Consider the following 16272-nt stretch of genomic DNA (forward strand, 5'->3'; position numbering starts at 1 on the left):
ATTGTAGAGAGATGGATGGATGGACTGAGGTATATGAGAACACATATTTGCTGTAAGTAGTCATATCATTTCCCTCACTCTTATAATGCATCTGATATAGAGCTACCCTCTCGGAGAACACGATTGAAAGTTTTCCATTCAATTTCCGAGCATTCTATCTCACTTAGCAACCACTGCAGGACTATTCCAGAGATGAAGTCTGGCGCGTGCACTGTTCACAGTAGCTGGGTGGTCAGACCACATGTGACACTTCCATATAGGGAATAGGGCGCGAGGAATATTGGTAATGCCCCTGGGCATGGCTTCCAGACAATATATACTTCGCACCAATCTGTGCAGACTGTCAGTCACGCTGTGAACAAGCATCAGAAACACACGCGGCACCGGCAGGTAAGCGCACTTTATAGGTACTACGTTATCTCAATATTTATTGCACTGCACGTCCAGTTAATATTTTATTGAGCATATTTGTTGTTGTTGTTGTTGTTGTTGTTGTTGTTGTTATTAGTAGTAGTAGTAGTCGTGGTAGTAGTAGTAATATTAAATGTGTTATCTATGCGTTGTTAACTGTCTTGTTTTTAAAATAACTTTATTTTTTCTCATTGTATTTGAAATCCGTTTTCATGTAGAAGCTCGCGTTTATTTAGTGTAAAATGGACAGTTCTGGGTTTTTTTTTGTTCTTTTTCTGACCAAGTATGTCAATTTTTCATGTAAGTAATTTTCACATAACTGAATACTTCAGCATAGCTAATTTCGACTGTTCAGTGTTGTTGAACACAGGATGAAATGCATAGGCCCTAGATAAATCCATAAATAATTAAAAAACAAATAAAAAAACTTGAACGGAAGTTATTGTTATTATTGTTATTACTTTCAGGCGCCTTGTTTCCTAGCCTACATTGTGCATTGAACGCGCAGCTAAACTCATTTTATTCTGTCTGAACAAACCGTTATATAGACCACAGGCTGAAGTACCCGGCGTTGACCGTGGAAATTCAATATGTCATGCGTGACAGATTGGGGGACGGTAGCCTTATGGTTTCCTATAAATTACCGATCGTGAGTGTCGCACAATGCGCTCGGACCCCTTTCCTTTATTTATTTATTTCCTTTTTTTGTGTTTGGTTTTGTGGGTTTCTTTCATTTGACATGCATGGCTACTGTAGTGATCCAGCAGTGGGGTTGCTCCTCCGGGGTACCAATGCGTAAAAGAACAGACAGACAGACAGACAGACAAACTTTCTTCTTATATATTAAGATATGCAGTATTAATTTGCACAAATAAATAAAAAAAAACACCCATTCATTTTAGAAAAATAAAAATAATTGCCTGGTTTTTCAACATAAAGCTAAAAGTCTTTTTCGCCTTCATAGGAAAAAAAACCCAAGACAAAAAAAAAAAAAAAAAAAAAAAAAAAAAAAACGGTGAAAATCGACCAGTGGTATTTATGGACCGCACTGTAATTTATATGTACTTTGTTAGAAAATAATACATTACTGTAATTCACAGTTAACAATAGTTTACCATAGTTTTAGCATTTTATGGCATCAGTAATTTTGCTGTACTGCTTTTATTCTTTCAAATTTATATTTACCATGTTAATATAGCCTACTTTACAAGTCAGCAAATAGCTGTGTTCTAGGCTTCGTGCTTGTATGCACTTGGCCACACGTTTGCCGGTTCAGTGATTTTCCAATACATAGCTACGTTTTGCCTTTATCTTACTGCCGTGAACTGGTGTAAGTGGTGGCCATTTCATTAATTAATAATAATAATAATAATATATTTTTTTATGTTAAGAGATCACAAACATGAATTAAATGTATCAGTCGCAATATAGCAACGTTACAAACTACTCGTTTTCCTTAATGGCACCAGCTGTTAAACGAATGGAAAAATGCTGTGAAACTATGAATAATGAATCTGGGAGTCGGTAAGTAATACAAAAATAGTTTCATTTTAATACCATATATACCATTAAAACACATTTTGCACCATTGGAATTGTTAGCCTAATAGTATATTTTTCCAAGTTTTGCTCAAAAGAAAGCAGAAAGTTGCTATATTTGGCATTATAAATTATTTCATGCATGTCTTTGTGGAAAAAAAAGTACGCAAATTGTAGCATATTTTCTTATACATTATGCATGGGAGCATTAACACTACCCTTCAATAATACTGGCATAGTTAGAATAAGGACTCAGGATTTGCTGGAAAATACCTGTATGTAAAAAGTTGTTTGTCTGGTTACAAGACTGTTGTAAATGTGTGGTGCATACTGTAAGCACATATTCTTTTCTACATGACTGTGTCTGTATACCAGTCATATTTACTGACTGTCCAGGTTTAGTGACCACATAATAAGACACACACCGGTGTGCTGTAACTTTTTGTTCTTCCAGTCAAGCAATAGAAAGACAGCAATTAGTTTGGCAGAGAAGCTAAGTTTGATGTTTTATAATTGCCATAACCTGCAGGTTTGAAATTCTGAAAGGGATTAACTTTCTGATGTTACATTGGGTTTATTATCGTATGGAGTCGGAGATATAACATTTAGGAAATAGGGTTAATAACTCTCTAACTACAGCAAACTAATTAATGAATTGCAGTAGACTCTAAACCCGAATCTGTTCAGAATAGTGTTTGGAATACTGATCCCAACCGGTTTCATACTAAAATTGCCTTGTCTAGTCTTCTTGCTACATTTCATCACAAATCAGTTTAGCAATTTGTATAAAAAAAATGCAGGGGCAGCTGTAATGTTTTCCGTGCTTATCACAGAGGGATGATATTGATGTTACATGCATTTTATTATGGTTTGGAATGCAAGTTTGTTCAGGTTTGGCTTTGGGAAAGTCTGTTGTTGCATGTGCTTGCACAGTTATTTGGATTTGCTTTAATATATTATTTTAATATTCATTTTAATAAATGTGGGGCAAATTGTAAGGTTCTGGCACCACTAATAGCATGTTTATACAACACATCCATGCATACTTCATACAAGTATAGATCACGTCATGATTTCAAATTCACTTACTACACTGGTGATTTTCTGAATGCTCTTTTCCTCTATTTGATGTTCTTGTTGAATTGCTGATCTTTTTATTCCAGCATCAGCCCTCCCGTATGGTTGAGTAGCTCTCAGGGATGGATGAAATATAGGGAAATGTCTGCCATTATTATTCTGTAAACACATACATTCCAGACCGTCAAATACATTTTTACAGATGTGCCATACATGGGCTTTGCTGGTTTTCTTAGTGCTATTATAACTAAGGAACCAGTGAAGTCAAGGATTTTTTATTTGAGATTACTATTTGTCAGTGAAGATAGGAAATAAATGTGCTTTTTCTGTAGCATTATACGTTATCAGCTGAAGAATGTTTTGTGGGTTGGATTGGGGGATATTGCTTTCAGCATCTGCGTGAGGTGTCATGGAGGTTGTGGAAGATTGACTTCATAAGCTGAAGTAAAATGACCTTTTATTGGTTTAGGAATGCTAATTTTTCTTTTGTTTTGTAAGATATTAAATGGTCTGAAAAATAAAGATTCCAGTTACTGATTAAAGCTGGCATACAATCCTTACCACTGATTTAAATTTCAATTTTACATTTTCAACATGGGATTATAAAGAATGTTTTTAGTATTGAACAGTTTTTTTAAGATGTAGTGCTTTTGAAGTTTTTAATGTTGCAATGCAAAAACTATTTTAATGAAAACCATGTCTTTGAAGAGTCTGAAACCTGTTTGCTATTAAGTTAGAGAGAAAATAAATTGATGACCCTCCAGTGCAAAAGAATTGATTTGCCTTACTGTCTGCAACTGCTCCGTTGCGGTCTCGCTCTCTTCCAGCTGGGGGCACTATGTGTGCTTTCCATTGATGTGCTTTACCATCAAAGACACTGATCACAGCAACACTTACTGCATTTCAAAACCTGCTCAGGGATTTTCTTCATGAGTAACAGTAGTTTCTAGTAAATGTACTAACTGTTTTCAACTGCAAAAATAGTGTCCTTGAGTGGTCCTCCAGGTAAAGGCATGACTGGGTGTGTGTGTGCAGAGTCACTTCCTGGCTGCGTAAAGTTGACGGTCTTCACTGGGGATTCAATAAGTTGCATTGGTTTTAAGATTAAGGAGACTATAAGATTAAGGAGACACGATGGCCAGTGCTTATTTATTTTATCCAATATTTGTCAAATGGTTTTAAAGAAATAGGTACTTTTTTAACTCAATTTAGCTGAATTATATAGACATGGTACCTTCTCTGTATCTGTGCTAAGTACAAATCAATCAGAAAGAACAGTATGTGGTTAAAATATCAACACCAGGATACATCAGAGCCTTGTTAACATTAAGCTCCCTATTCTGTGCACATATGTCAGTTTAGCAAGCATTGCTGTAAGATAAATTGCCTATATTTATTATAAAATCTTAAATAACAAAGCAATTTTATGAACATATTTTGTATTTTCCAATGATGTGCCTTCATGTTTTCAGAGTTGTTAATCTATTAATTGAGCTTATCGATATTTGACCAGGGCAGATTAGTGCTGCGTGTGTACTCTGCTAAAAACTTAAAACGAGGCTGGAGGGCTTGAAAACGGGGGGGGGGGGGCTAATTGGCACTTTGTAGATATATGCATGTGTATAATTTGTGTATAAATAAATATACAGAGCTATCTTATAGAATACTGGTGTTTTTCTTTGTGTAATGCTGTCTGGGTTTTTGTTTTGTTTACCTTTTAAATGTTTTTTTTTTTTTTTGACGGCCAAAGGAGACAAACGGTTCTTCAACACAAACTAAAAACTTCTTGTAAACCCACTTCTACAAAGCTGCATGGTGTTCGAAGTCCCACAAAACATTTAAATAGACCCCCATATTTTAATATTAATTAGGTCATTTGAATTTTGGAGAATTTTACTCTCTAAAGAAAACTACACGTAAACCCAAATTGCCCGAAAGGTACGATGATGCTAGTATGGCTGAGCATTTGAACTACTTGTGCAAGTTGTCTAGTTATCACTGCTGGTAGAAAATGGGATTGTAGGTTCAAGCCTACATTGGTTTCATCACTTATTTCTTTCTCTTCAAATAATCAGTTAAATTACTATGGTGAGACTGTGCTATACCTTTGCATTTCCTCTTCGATGTCTGGGTTACAGTTGAAAGTGAGATTGCAATTAACATTAGTTTCAATATGTGTAGCTGGTGTGTTCAAGTCCAGCTCATTTCTGTGTATTTAAACTCTCATTTTGGGAGTATTTGTTTCTTCTTTTCAAATAATGAATGTGTTCTTTTACTTTGACAGTCATTTACCTTGACAAATTGGTTGGAATCATGGCCTGCTGCACAACTTGCAGTATCAAATAATAATGGTTAATTCAATTATGTAATTGTCTACAGTAATAGTAAAAATATATTTTGTAATAAAATTGGACAGATGAATCCACTATTTGTTACATTTGGCAGTTATGTTTGTTAGACAGGTCTGAAAAATTACCATGAACTAAAGAGTACAGAGTTTTGGGAGTCAGATTTTGTAAAAAGTGAAAACATGCCCCCAAAAAGTCTGGTACTCTGTGAGATGCCCCCCTCTCTCCTCTCACTGACCCAGATCCTACAGCCCCTACACTAATTATGCCCCCTGGGCACTCTGCCAGCCTTTCATTACCAGCTGCCATCCTCCCCACCCTGTCCTCTCCCAGCCAGAGGCCTGACTCTGGGGAGTCCCTACTCACACTATCCCCAGCACACTGCATCCCAACAAGAAAAATTCCCCAGCACAGGTGCAAGCTCCCAGAGGCCTGCCTGCCCGCGTGCTTCCAACACAGCCTGCCCCCCTGCTAGCGGCTGGTACAGCACTGGAAATAATGAGTTCTGGCAGGTACAGTGAGAAAGGAGCAGCCTGGCCACCCTGCAGATAGGTTAATGGCAACACTGTCCAGCCACATGCACAGGCTAGAGTACATTGCTCTACTGTATGTTAATCACTGGCTTCTTCCTTTTGTTTTTGTTTTACTGTAAACTTCCAGACAAGCAGTTTCAAAGGCAGTTCTTTACATTATATGTAAAACACAAGCACCCAACATGAAGCCGTGGTAATGTGAGCCCGCAGCCGTACTAGCTGAGAACTCAGACAGCACTATCAGCCTCATCAATACTGTCATTCATTATTTGTCAATTTGTAGGTTCTGATTGTAGATATGTAATCTATGACTTTAGTTATGCGAGAAAAGTAGAATATCCATATGATGCAAACTTGGTTTTCCCTTTTGAGTGAATCTTGACTGACAATTTTTTTTCTTCTTTCCTTGACAGCATCTCTGGATTTCACCCCATTAACAGGGGAAAAAAAAACATTCCCTCATGAGAATTAACTTATTCCCTTATCCTACATAACCCACCTTATCTACCATAAATTATACTACCTATATAGAACACTAGACAGAAGCAGTGACTTCCAGAGCCTGCCAGACTTCTCATCTCAGGAGGGTGTTCCCTCTTCTGTTAGTCTGGAGTCCAGCACATGGAAACCCATGACTCCATCCTGTTTTAGTGCTGAACATTACAGTTTGTCTCACACGGTTTACACTCACAGCCATGCCGAAAGAAGATCTCAGTTGCAAGATCAGCTCGGTTTACAAGCATAAGGAGCGCAAGCCCAAGAAGCCCCATTACATCCCCCGGCCATGGGGCAAGCCATACAACTACAAGTGTTTCCAGTGCCCCTTCACCTGCATGGAGAAATCCCACCTTTACAACCACATGAAGTACAGTCTATGCAAGAATTCACTGTCCCTGCTCATTGAGTCTGACTGGCCCTACAAGAAGGGTAACATCCTGCACCCTGACCAACTCCGCCCACTCCCTCCTGGGACCTGCCTGAGGGGGAGAGGTGAGGCAGAGCCTGCCCATGGCAGTGATGCACCAACCAGGGAAGCCGTGCAGGACAACCACCTCAGGGGAGAGAGGGAGGAGCCTGATGAGGGGGAGGAACATAAAGAAGAGGATGCTCCATCATCCAAAGTGAACCAGAAGAAGCCTCACAGTAGCAGCAACAACAACAAAAGGGGCAAGCAAGCAGAGGCAGATTTTGTGATCACGGATGTCTTTTCCTTGGAGGATCAGCTCCTCAATGCCAGGGAAGTGGAGGCCAAATTGAAGCACTACAAGTTCTCCAAGAACTGTCTAAGTGGCCCCAGCCTGTTCTCAGAGCAGTGGCATCTTCTGGCCACCGGACACAGGAAGAGTAACCCTGAGGGTTCATTACCTTGTCCTGATGGGGGATCCATACCTTGCTACCCTCCACCCCCAGCCTTCGCAGACTGCCAGGACCCTTCTGGACTTAATCTGTCAGTCCTGGGGGTCAGCTACCCACTGAGCCCAGGCATGTTCTCCTACATCAACCCTGCAGTAGCTGGCACTCATGCCCAACTTGCCCAGCTGCCCTTCTTGGCATCGGCTGCCCAGCTCATGCAAACTCCCTCTGCCACCGTCCAACAAGCAGATCGGGCCATCCTGCCACCCAGCTTCTACTGCCCTCTTCTCTATGAACACGCTTTTGGTTCTGCTCAGGACGCTGGAAAGGGGGCTAAACTGGGTCAATCCTCCCCAGCCAGTATGGAACCCAACCCCCCCCCTACCTTCCCACCCAAAATCAGCCTCTGGAAAGTCCCAGCACTGCGTCCCACCACTGCCACTGCCACTGCCACCCCTCCCCCAGCAGCGTGGTCTGCCCACCATCAGGCTGCGTTTGTCTCAGAGGCTGGCTACAGAACAGTAGAGAAGAAGCTCCAAGCACCCATCAAGGAAGACAAAACGGGAGGCTGGAGCCACAAGGCTGCAGTGGAAGTGACGTCACTGAGAGAGAAAGGGAGCAAGCGCACAGGTGAGCCCCTGGAGAGTGAGGAATCCCCCCCAGAGAAGAAGCCTCACTTGGGGTGCAAGCTGGACTTCCTGAAGAACCTCCATGGCAACCCAACATTTTCCGCTGCTACAGACCAACTTTTCCAGAGCAGGTGAGTACCTCAGTATCCTCATAGAAACTGAAGCTGCTGTTACTGGGCTAGGTTGCACGACAGGATGTTGGGTTTGAATCTGGGTTCTTTGGCCACAAGACTTTAATGGTCTCAATTATTTGTTTATTTAGCAGTCGCTTTTATCTAAGGTGACTTACAGAGATTAGGGTGTGTGAACTATGCATCAGCTGCAGAGTCACTTACAACAGCAAATCATCTGAAAGATGGAGCACAAGGTGCTTGAGTGACTTTTTCAGTATCACATAATGAGTCAGTGAGTGAGCCGGGATTTGAACCGGGACAAGCACACGGGACCATAACACAAAACAAGCACATCAGACAATAATCTGCCAAGATAGGCACAAAAACATTTACTTAACAAACAAGTGAGAGGTATTTGCACTGATGGTTTCAATTACCTGTTTCTGTTACAGAGAGCAGAAATGTATTGTTTCAGGTCAAGAATAATGAGCTTGGGGGACACTTATGAGGGAGGGGAATCTAACATAGCCTATTTCTTAGGAGTAGGTTCAATTAATAGATACAGCGTGACACATTATTTTACTGCTGCTAATTTCCTAACTTACAGAAATAGGGGGTCCCTCCTGAACATACCACTGCATTAAAAAAACTAGAACCCTGTTCTAAAACTCTTTGAATGAGGAAATAAAGAAGGTGCTGTATTTTTTAATCCCCACTTATGTGACTAGTTTAGTGCAATTTTATAATGTCTCTATTTCTTCTTGGCAGTTTTCGAACAGCTCTCCAACAGTCCATGCCTACAGAAGAGTGGTACTTGGACCTTAGAAAGTACCATTCTGAGAACCAGGAGAAAGCAGCTCTCCCTCCCAGACCTCTCTCCCCCTTGAAGCCTGGTAAGGCACTGGGGAATGGAGCAGGTAGGCGGGATGAACTGGAGGAGTCAGTGGTCCTGCTGGGGGACCTCTCAAAAGCACTGCAGGAGTACCAGGAGGCGGAGAGGAAGATTGCTAATCTGGTACAAGATAATGTTCCAGAACAACGCTACCTGAGAGAGCATCTCTGCAAGATCCGCAGTGAGTTGTTACACGTCCACCAGGCACTTGAAAAGACAACCAGGCAGCCAGAAGGACCCCTGGATCTCTCAGTCAAGAAGACTGTAGAACCAGCAGGGGCCGACAAAGATCAAGGGTCTCAGGGCAAAGGGTGTTTCCCAGAGGAAACAGAGGAGGACGAGGAGGAAGAAGAAGAGAAAGCAGTAGAGAGTGTGTCAGAGGGCCTACTGCAGGATTCTCGAAGTCAGTCTCTTGAACTGCTGATCAAAATGAGCCGTGCCTCTGAGCTGAGCCTGGGAGCTGTGGTGAAGACAGAGGTGGTCTTGCCCAGTGGGCTACGCCCATCCCCTGCTGAGGCCCTGTGGCCCAGCCGAACTACGAAATGCGAGGCGGACTCCAGCATGCTGCTGTGTCCTGATGGCCACTCCACCTCCCTGGTCTTCACAGAATTCACCCCCTGCTCCAAGAGCATGAAACTACCCTCTTCCAGAGACCTTTCAGGAGTCACTCTTTACCCTCACAGCCCCCTTACTGCCGACCCCTAGGAGCTCCCTGACCAGCTGACACTGGCACTATCACTTGTGACATTCCAGAGGAGAGCACCAGACAACTGGCCTGTCTCCAATGTAGTTTACTGCCAATGAAACTAACTGGAAACTAGCCATTTCCCATAATCAACCTCTGGCTCGTACACTATAGGACTTATCATAGTAATGTTAGGAGAAGCAGAGCTGGACAAGTAAGGTCTGCTGAGACTTTGAGATTGTATATTGAGAGAAACCATAGCAGTTAAATCATTTCTGTGAACTGAACTGAGATAATTGACAGCTGGTTAATCCCTCGGTTACAGATATAAAAGACCTGCAGTGTAGCTGATTAGTCACGCATCCTCACGAGGTATTTAAAAACCAAACAAAACAATAACAAATAATGAAGGACCAGCTCGTCCTATATAAAAATACATAAATCATAACTAACAAAATAAAAACTATACACAGGGGCGGGGGGTACCCCGTTCTAAAATAAACAAACAAGCATTTTAAATCAGCAGGGCTCTTTGCCCTGCCACATAGCCATAAAGCTTTTCATGGTCCCCAAACAGCTCTCAGAGTCATGCTGATAGACAATATCCAGGCTATCCCTAAACATGATATGCCTGGAGGCTTGTGCATCAAGGAGGTCCATGTTTTATCCCTATACTCAAAGATACAGACTCTTTACAGGGGTTCTGGTAGTGTAAGCATATGCAGGATATCTAACTAACTGAATTTTTGCTCAGAAGCAAGCCTGCCCATAACATCTTTGTAGAAGGAGGTATGAAAGCCATACAGGAGTCACATCGAAAAAAGATGGAAAGCACTGCCTCAACATAGAAACCCATCGTTTGAATCATAAATGACTCCTTCACGTTATTTTAGTGTTCTATTTTGGAACTGGGTTTTCATGTCCAGACCAGAATGATTAAACATTATTGGTGTGCCACACTAGGAATTCCGGAGATCCTGAATTTTGATTAAGGGCAATGAGAGCCTTACATCACAAGAGTGGACATGTACAAGGGCACGCTCGCTGAGCTGAATCAGATTGTACACACCTGGAACTTGTGTGCAACTGCTGTATGGTCTTATGTTTTATTATTTAATATTACATTAATTATTTAATTCAATTATTAAACACTTCAACTTTAAAATACTTCACCCCATTGTGTATTGGTTCAAGAGTAATAAGAGGGAAGTACCAGCACCCCTGTGAGAATATTTAGAGATTCATAGACAGACTATGACAGCACAGGAGAATTAAGCCCTCTGTGTCTGTCTGTCTGTCCACCAGGCAGAAATGGGTTTAGTGCCTATGAAGGGTGAGGGATGCGGGGGTGAGGGGTTGATAGCACTGGTGTTTTCATTCTCATTCCAGGGGAGTTGTGTAAAAGCCTGTGTACATTTTCATGTTCCTAGAGGTGCAGACCCTGTTTTATTCTTCCTGTTTCCTATTTGAGCAGAACTGTTTATGACCTTTGGTTTCATTTATGTTCCAACTGATTAAATAAACACATCTATAAAAACATTGGGGAGGTTTTTTGGTACATCTTATTGAAGAATTGAGTGAAATTCAGAAACTTTTCAATTAAGATTTACTTTTCTCACAGTAAAAACATTTTTACAGGTCTCACAGGTGATTTGTTTGAACAATAAAACTGAAAGGTTCAGTTATGATGTTTATTTACAGTAAATGCAGACAATAATAGATGCAGACATTAGTACCAAAGTTTACACTCATTTATTATATCAACCTGTTTATGGAAATTACAGTAGCACTGATAGAGGGAATAGCTCAAACAAGTATCTACTTGACGTTGTTTTTGCATATGAGATCAGTTGTAAGAGGTCAGGCATGATTCACAAGTACAGGGAGCTGTTTTGTAGCATGCAAACACACTTTTGTTATGACAAACAAAAACTTTCGAACTTTGGACCCCTTTGCCTTTTCCCCCTATTCTCCCTTTACCTCAATCTCTTTCCTTCATGACCCTCTGTGCAGGGTTGCCCAGCCAATCATGATGCTAATTGACTGATTGCCAATTGACACTCATTTTAATTCAAGTACTGTGGACAGAGGTCAAACAGATTGGAAAGCAGATTAATTTGTATTAAACTCCTGATCAATTTAACCCCCACTTCATGGCCAGCATTTACAATTATTCCTCTCTTGTATAATGCACTGGACAGCACTCACAGGGATCACTTTCACTCATTTTACAATTTATAGATTTGTTTATTAATTAATTTATTGATTTATTATGAAACACTAATCACCAAATGGTTTGTAAATGGTTAAAAATCATTACTATTTAGTCAAATTTGTTTGAATTTGTCTGTGCGTAAAATAACTGCACATTCTACAGATTTGGTAATTTTTCAGCACCGTTAACCTATGTTTTTGTTAAATTAAAACTTCTTAGTAAGTAAAAAAACATTAACGTTATACTATTAAATTGCAAAGAAATAACAATGTAATTTATATAATGTATTTTAATGTAGTTAAACACATTTATACATCACATGACCATGCACTGGTGTAGAGCAGCAGCTCCTCAAAGCAAAGGCACTTTCAGCTCAGCTCAGCTCTGTGACTGAAAATGTACCTGGAAAACAAAAGGATTTTTTATAAGGATTGTAACAAGGCCTTGCTTGTGGGTTTGTGCATTCGCTGCTGAGTGACAGGCAGGAAATGAAGACGGGTTGAAGTTGAAAAACCTTCACAGTCGCGCAGGATTTATTAACAAACAGAAAACAAATGTACATGAAGATGGTCATGTGACGTTACCAATGATGGTAACGCACAGAGAACTAATACAGCAATCTGTACAAAAATTGCAAAATGACATACAAAAAACTATCAAAATAAAGGTACCGTAACAACGGCGTGCGCTACTCCCTAAGAAATGGAGGACCCGCTTTGTACACCTCGCTCACTATACATTAGTGGGATTTACAATCCCTGAACTAATCTCAGTTCAATCACAACCAAACCCCGACTCCGACTACTAGCAGGGCCATCGGCGGTTTCATTTCTGATCCCGGTTCAGTCTCACGGCGATCAGGATTATGCAGACAGGTCTCCATGTCCGGGTAGCGTAGACGATCTTTAACCCGTTGTCCGTGGCTTTGCAACAGCCCAGTGGTGAATAAACAGAACCTATTTATACCTGACACCATGCTGGAACACACCTACCTGCCGATTATCCACAACTATCAATCCCAGGAGCATCAGGTACTTCATTAAATTAATTACAACAATTTACACACTTGCTTACAATATATACACACAAAACCCACAACTCATGTGCAGGGATCCTGCCCTGCTACAAGGATATTTATAGTTTATAGAATAATAAAGTGTGTGTGATACCTTGAAAGTGTTTGCTGTCTTTAAAAAAACTACAAACTAAGACAAGTATATGAACATAAGAAAATGTACGAATAAGAGGAGGCCATTCAGCCCATCTATGCTCGTCCGGTTCCTAGTAACTGATTTATCTCAGAGCTTTGTGAAGTTGGGTCTTAAAAGATCCCAATATTTCTGCCTCGACAACACAACTAGGTAGCCCATACATTATACTCACCACTATGTGAAGAAGTGTCTCCTCCATTTAATTTCCAGCTGTGTCCTCTGGTGCTTGTTTTTATAGTAATGGTTTCAGTTAACTATGTCAATTTCTTTTAGAATTTTAAAGAGTTTAACCATGTCCCCTCTGATTCTTATTTGTTCCAGGCTAAATAGATTCAGTTTTTTCATTCTTTCTTTGTAGCCGAGTCCTTTAAGTCCAGGAATTGGTCTAGTTGTTCTTCACTGGTCTCTCTCCAGGGCCACAATGTCTCTTTGGTTCTGTGGTGGCCGGTATTCCAAATATGGATTAGACTGTGAATATACATAATAAACAAATAACCTTGTATTGTATATTTACATACTTACACTATCAACAAGTTATTGAATAAAATGTTTCCGTCATTGGAGGAATTCCCTTTATTGTGCCTATTTGTAGCTTTGGGTGCAAAATGACTTTGTGTATGCACCAGTGCATTGGGCTGCTCCTGGATTGAGAAGGGAATGGACAGTGTGATAGCTACTCCACCTCATCATGATATTTGAATTGACAGTGTGAGAGCTATTCCACCTCATCCTGATATTTGAATATGCAGTACTTTAGCTGTTCCACCTCATCATGATATTTGAATGGACAGTGTGATAGCTATTCCACCTCATCATGATATTTGAATATGCAGTGTGTTAGCTATTCCACCTCATCGTGATATTCGAATGGACAGTGTGAAAGCTATTCTGTCTCATCGTGATATTTGAATGGACGGTGTGATAGCTATTCCACCTCATCATGATATTTGAATATGCAGTGTGTTAGCTATTCCACCTCATCGTGATATTCGAATGGACAGTATGATAGCTATTCCGTCTCATCATGATATTTGAATGGACAGTGCAATAGCCCTCATAATATTTCCCCTGTGCAGTGACCAGTCTCCCTGCACTAAGCCTGTGTTCTCCCTCAGTGCAAAACCATTTCTCTGTTTCCTGTTAAGCACATTAAGGCCCCAAATCACTTGCAATACAGCCAGTGAATAAACAATGTAGGCCAGCTGAGCCAGCACTAGATTTACCGTGCAAAACAGAATCACTTAGAAACTACATCAATTCCATTGGCTTATTCATGCTGCACAGGATGACATGTCTACAACCAACATATTCATTTATGACCTGACATTGCTGTCACATTAAAAGGAGATAAATCTCTTTAAAAAAAACTACACTGTTAAAAATGTTGATATTCATATTAAAACATGGGTATTAAAAATAAAATATGCTTCTATTAAATCAAAGGCAGCAGCCTCGCAAATAGAATACAGAGAGGCCTTTAGAGACCTAAAAAAAAAAAAAAAAAAAGACTAGGACAGCGAACAGGGAATTAGAGAATTAGCGCTAGATAGTAAACTTAATCCAAAAGGGTTTTTTCAATATGTTATTAAACCCTTACTGTCTACAAACTTGAACTCTTAGGGCTGAATTCTGATCACAGAGAAACGCGAGCAAGCGCACACGGTGCTTGACCCTGATTCTGCAGCGCATAAATGGAGAGAAGATGTAAAAAAAATAAAAATAAATAATAAAAAAATACTGCATTCAAATGGTATTCTGAAGACATGCCTTATCCTGTTCCAGAGCACCTGCCCCATCATTAACATATTTGCTGAAGCGACTCTGATGTTCCCAAATAGATAATTGTGTTAAGACTGAAACCAGGTTTATTTAGTGGTACAATCAGGAACTTTAACAATTGAACACACTATAAAAAGCAAAGTTGTCCTAAGCAACAACTGTGTGTGTTTGGACTGACACAGAGAGAGGAAATCAAAGAAAGGAGAAGTAAAAGAAAAGAATGACTGGGATGAGTGAAGGTTATTTTTCTCTGGTGTACTCCATCGCTAAATTCTTGTAGTTCACTTTTTTTTAAATCTAAAAAAAAACAAATAAATCACTAATCCTGAAGGAAACTGAAAGAGGTCAGTAGTTTACGTGACATCAGAGGTAATTTGGTGACTAAAGACAACCAAATCGCAGATGTACTTAATACAAGTATTTGAAAAAGGAGTATTTATACACTATACCAAAGTTAACAGAATGTACACAAACATCATTACATCATGTTATAGAAGAGAATGAAGTACAAAGGGAACTAACAGCACTTAAAATAAACAAATCCTGAGGGCCATAAGGAATCTGTCCAGGAGTCCTCAGGGAAACTAGAAAACAGATGTTTAAACCAGTATGTTATATATTCAACACATCTATAAATAAAGGACAGGAACATTGGCAATGTTCCTATATTTAAGAGGAGATAAATGCGACCCTGCGAAATATAGACCTATAAGTTTAACATTGCGATCATATGTAAAATCATGGAAACTATAATATGGATCAAAATGGAAGGTATATTTATATAGTAACAACATTATAGGAGACAGCCAACATGGCTTTAGGAAGGGTAGATCTTGTTTAACTAGTTTACTAGATTTCTTTCAGGAGGTGACTGCTAGAGTGGACAAGGACAGTGCATATGACAATCTACTTAGCAAAAAGCACAAGAGATTATATTTTAACGATTAAATGGTAATGTAGCATGGATTCATAACTGGTTACAAGACAGGAAGCAGAATTATAATTAGAAACGAGGCTTCATACTGGAGTAACATAACAAGTAGGGTACCATAGGGATCAGTATTAGGACCATTGCTATCCTTCATCTATATAAATGACTTGGACCAAGACATAATCAGCAAACTATGCAAATTTGCAGATGACATGAAACTGTGAGGGGTAGCCAACTCCCAGTCAGCAACTTTAATAATACAACGACATTTAGACAAGATTCAAGCTTGGGCTGACACATGGCAGATTAAATTTAATGTGAATAAATGCAAAGTCTTTCACATTATTTCACAGAGAACAGAACCAAGGGCCACAGGTGGAAGCTGAAAAGGGGCATATTCAGAACCACGGGGAGAAGGAGCTTTTTCACAAGGTGGTGAACCATTGACACAGGCTGCCGGACAGAGCTGTTGAAGCAGAGACTATCTCATCCTTCAAGAATAGACTGGATGCTGTCCTGGACCATAACTCTGAATGTGACCATAATAACACATTTAG

General features: G+C 40.0%; 1 protein-coding gene across 1 annotated transcript; it reads left to right on the plus strand.

The window, feature by feature from the left end:
* The first annotated feature begins 302 nt into the window (after window positions 1–302).
* LOC121331292 (proline-rich protein 35-like) lies at window positions 303–9971 on the plus strand. Its single transcript, XM_041278580.1, has 3 exons — window positions 303–390; window positions 6321–8020; window positions 8771–9971. Exons 2-3 carry the CDS (start codon window positions 6603–6605, stop codon window positions 9597–9599), a joined length of 2247 nt encoding a protein of 748 aa, XP_041134514.1. The 5' UTR covers window positions 303–390; window positions 6321–6602; the 3' UTR covers window positions 9600–9971.
* Window positions 9972–16272: the final 6301 nt, after the last annotated feature.

The sequence above is a fragment of the Polyodon spathula genome, chromosome 18 (assembly GCF_017654505.1).
Source record: "Polyodon spathula isolate WHYD16114869_AA chromosome 18, ASM1765450v1, whole genome shotgun sequence".
NCBI lineage: Eukaryota > Metazoa > Chordata > Actinopteri > Acipenseriformes > Polyodontidae > Polyodon > Polyodon spathula.

What these genes read in the sequence shown, in the direction of transcription:
- LOC121331292 (XM_041278580.1), top strand. Translation starts at nt 6,603, where the DNA reads ATGCCGAAAGAAGATCTCAGTTGCAAGATCAGCTCGGTTTACAAGCAT. An exon ending in GACCAACTTTTCCAGAGCAG is followed by an intron (nt 8,021 to 8,770) that starts GTGAGTACCTCA and finishes TCTTCTTGGCAG; the next exon opens with TTTTCGAACAGCTCTCCAAC.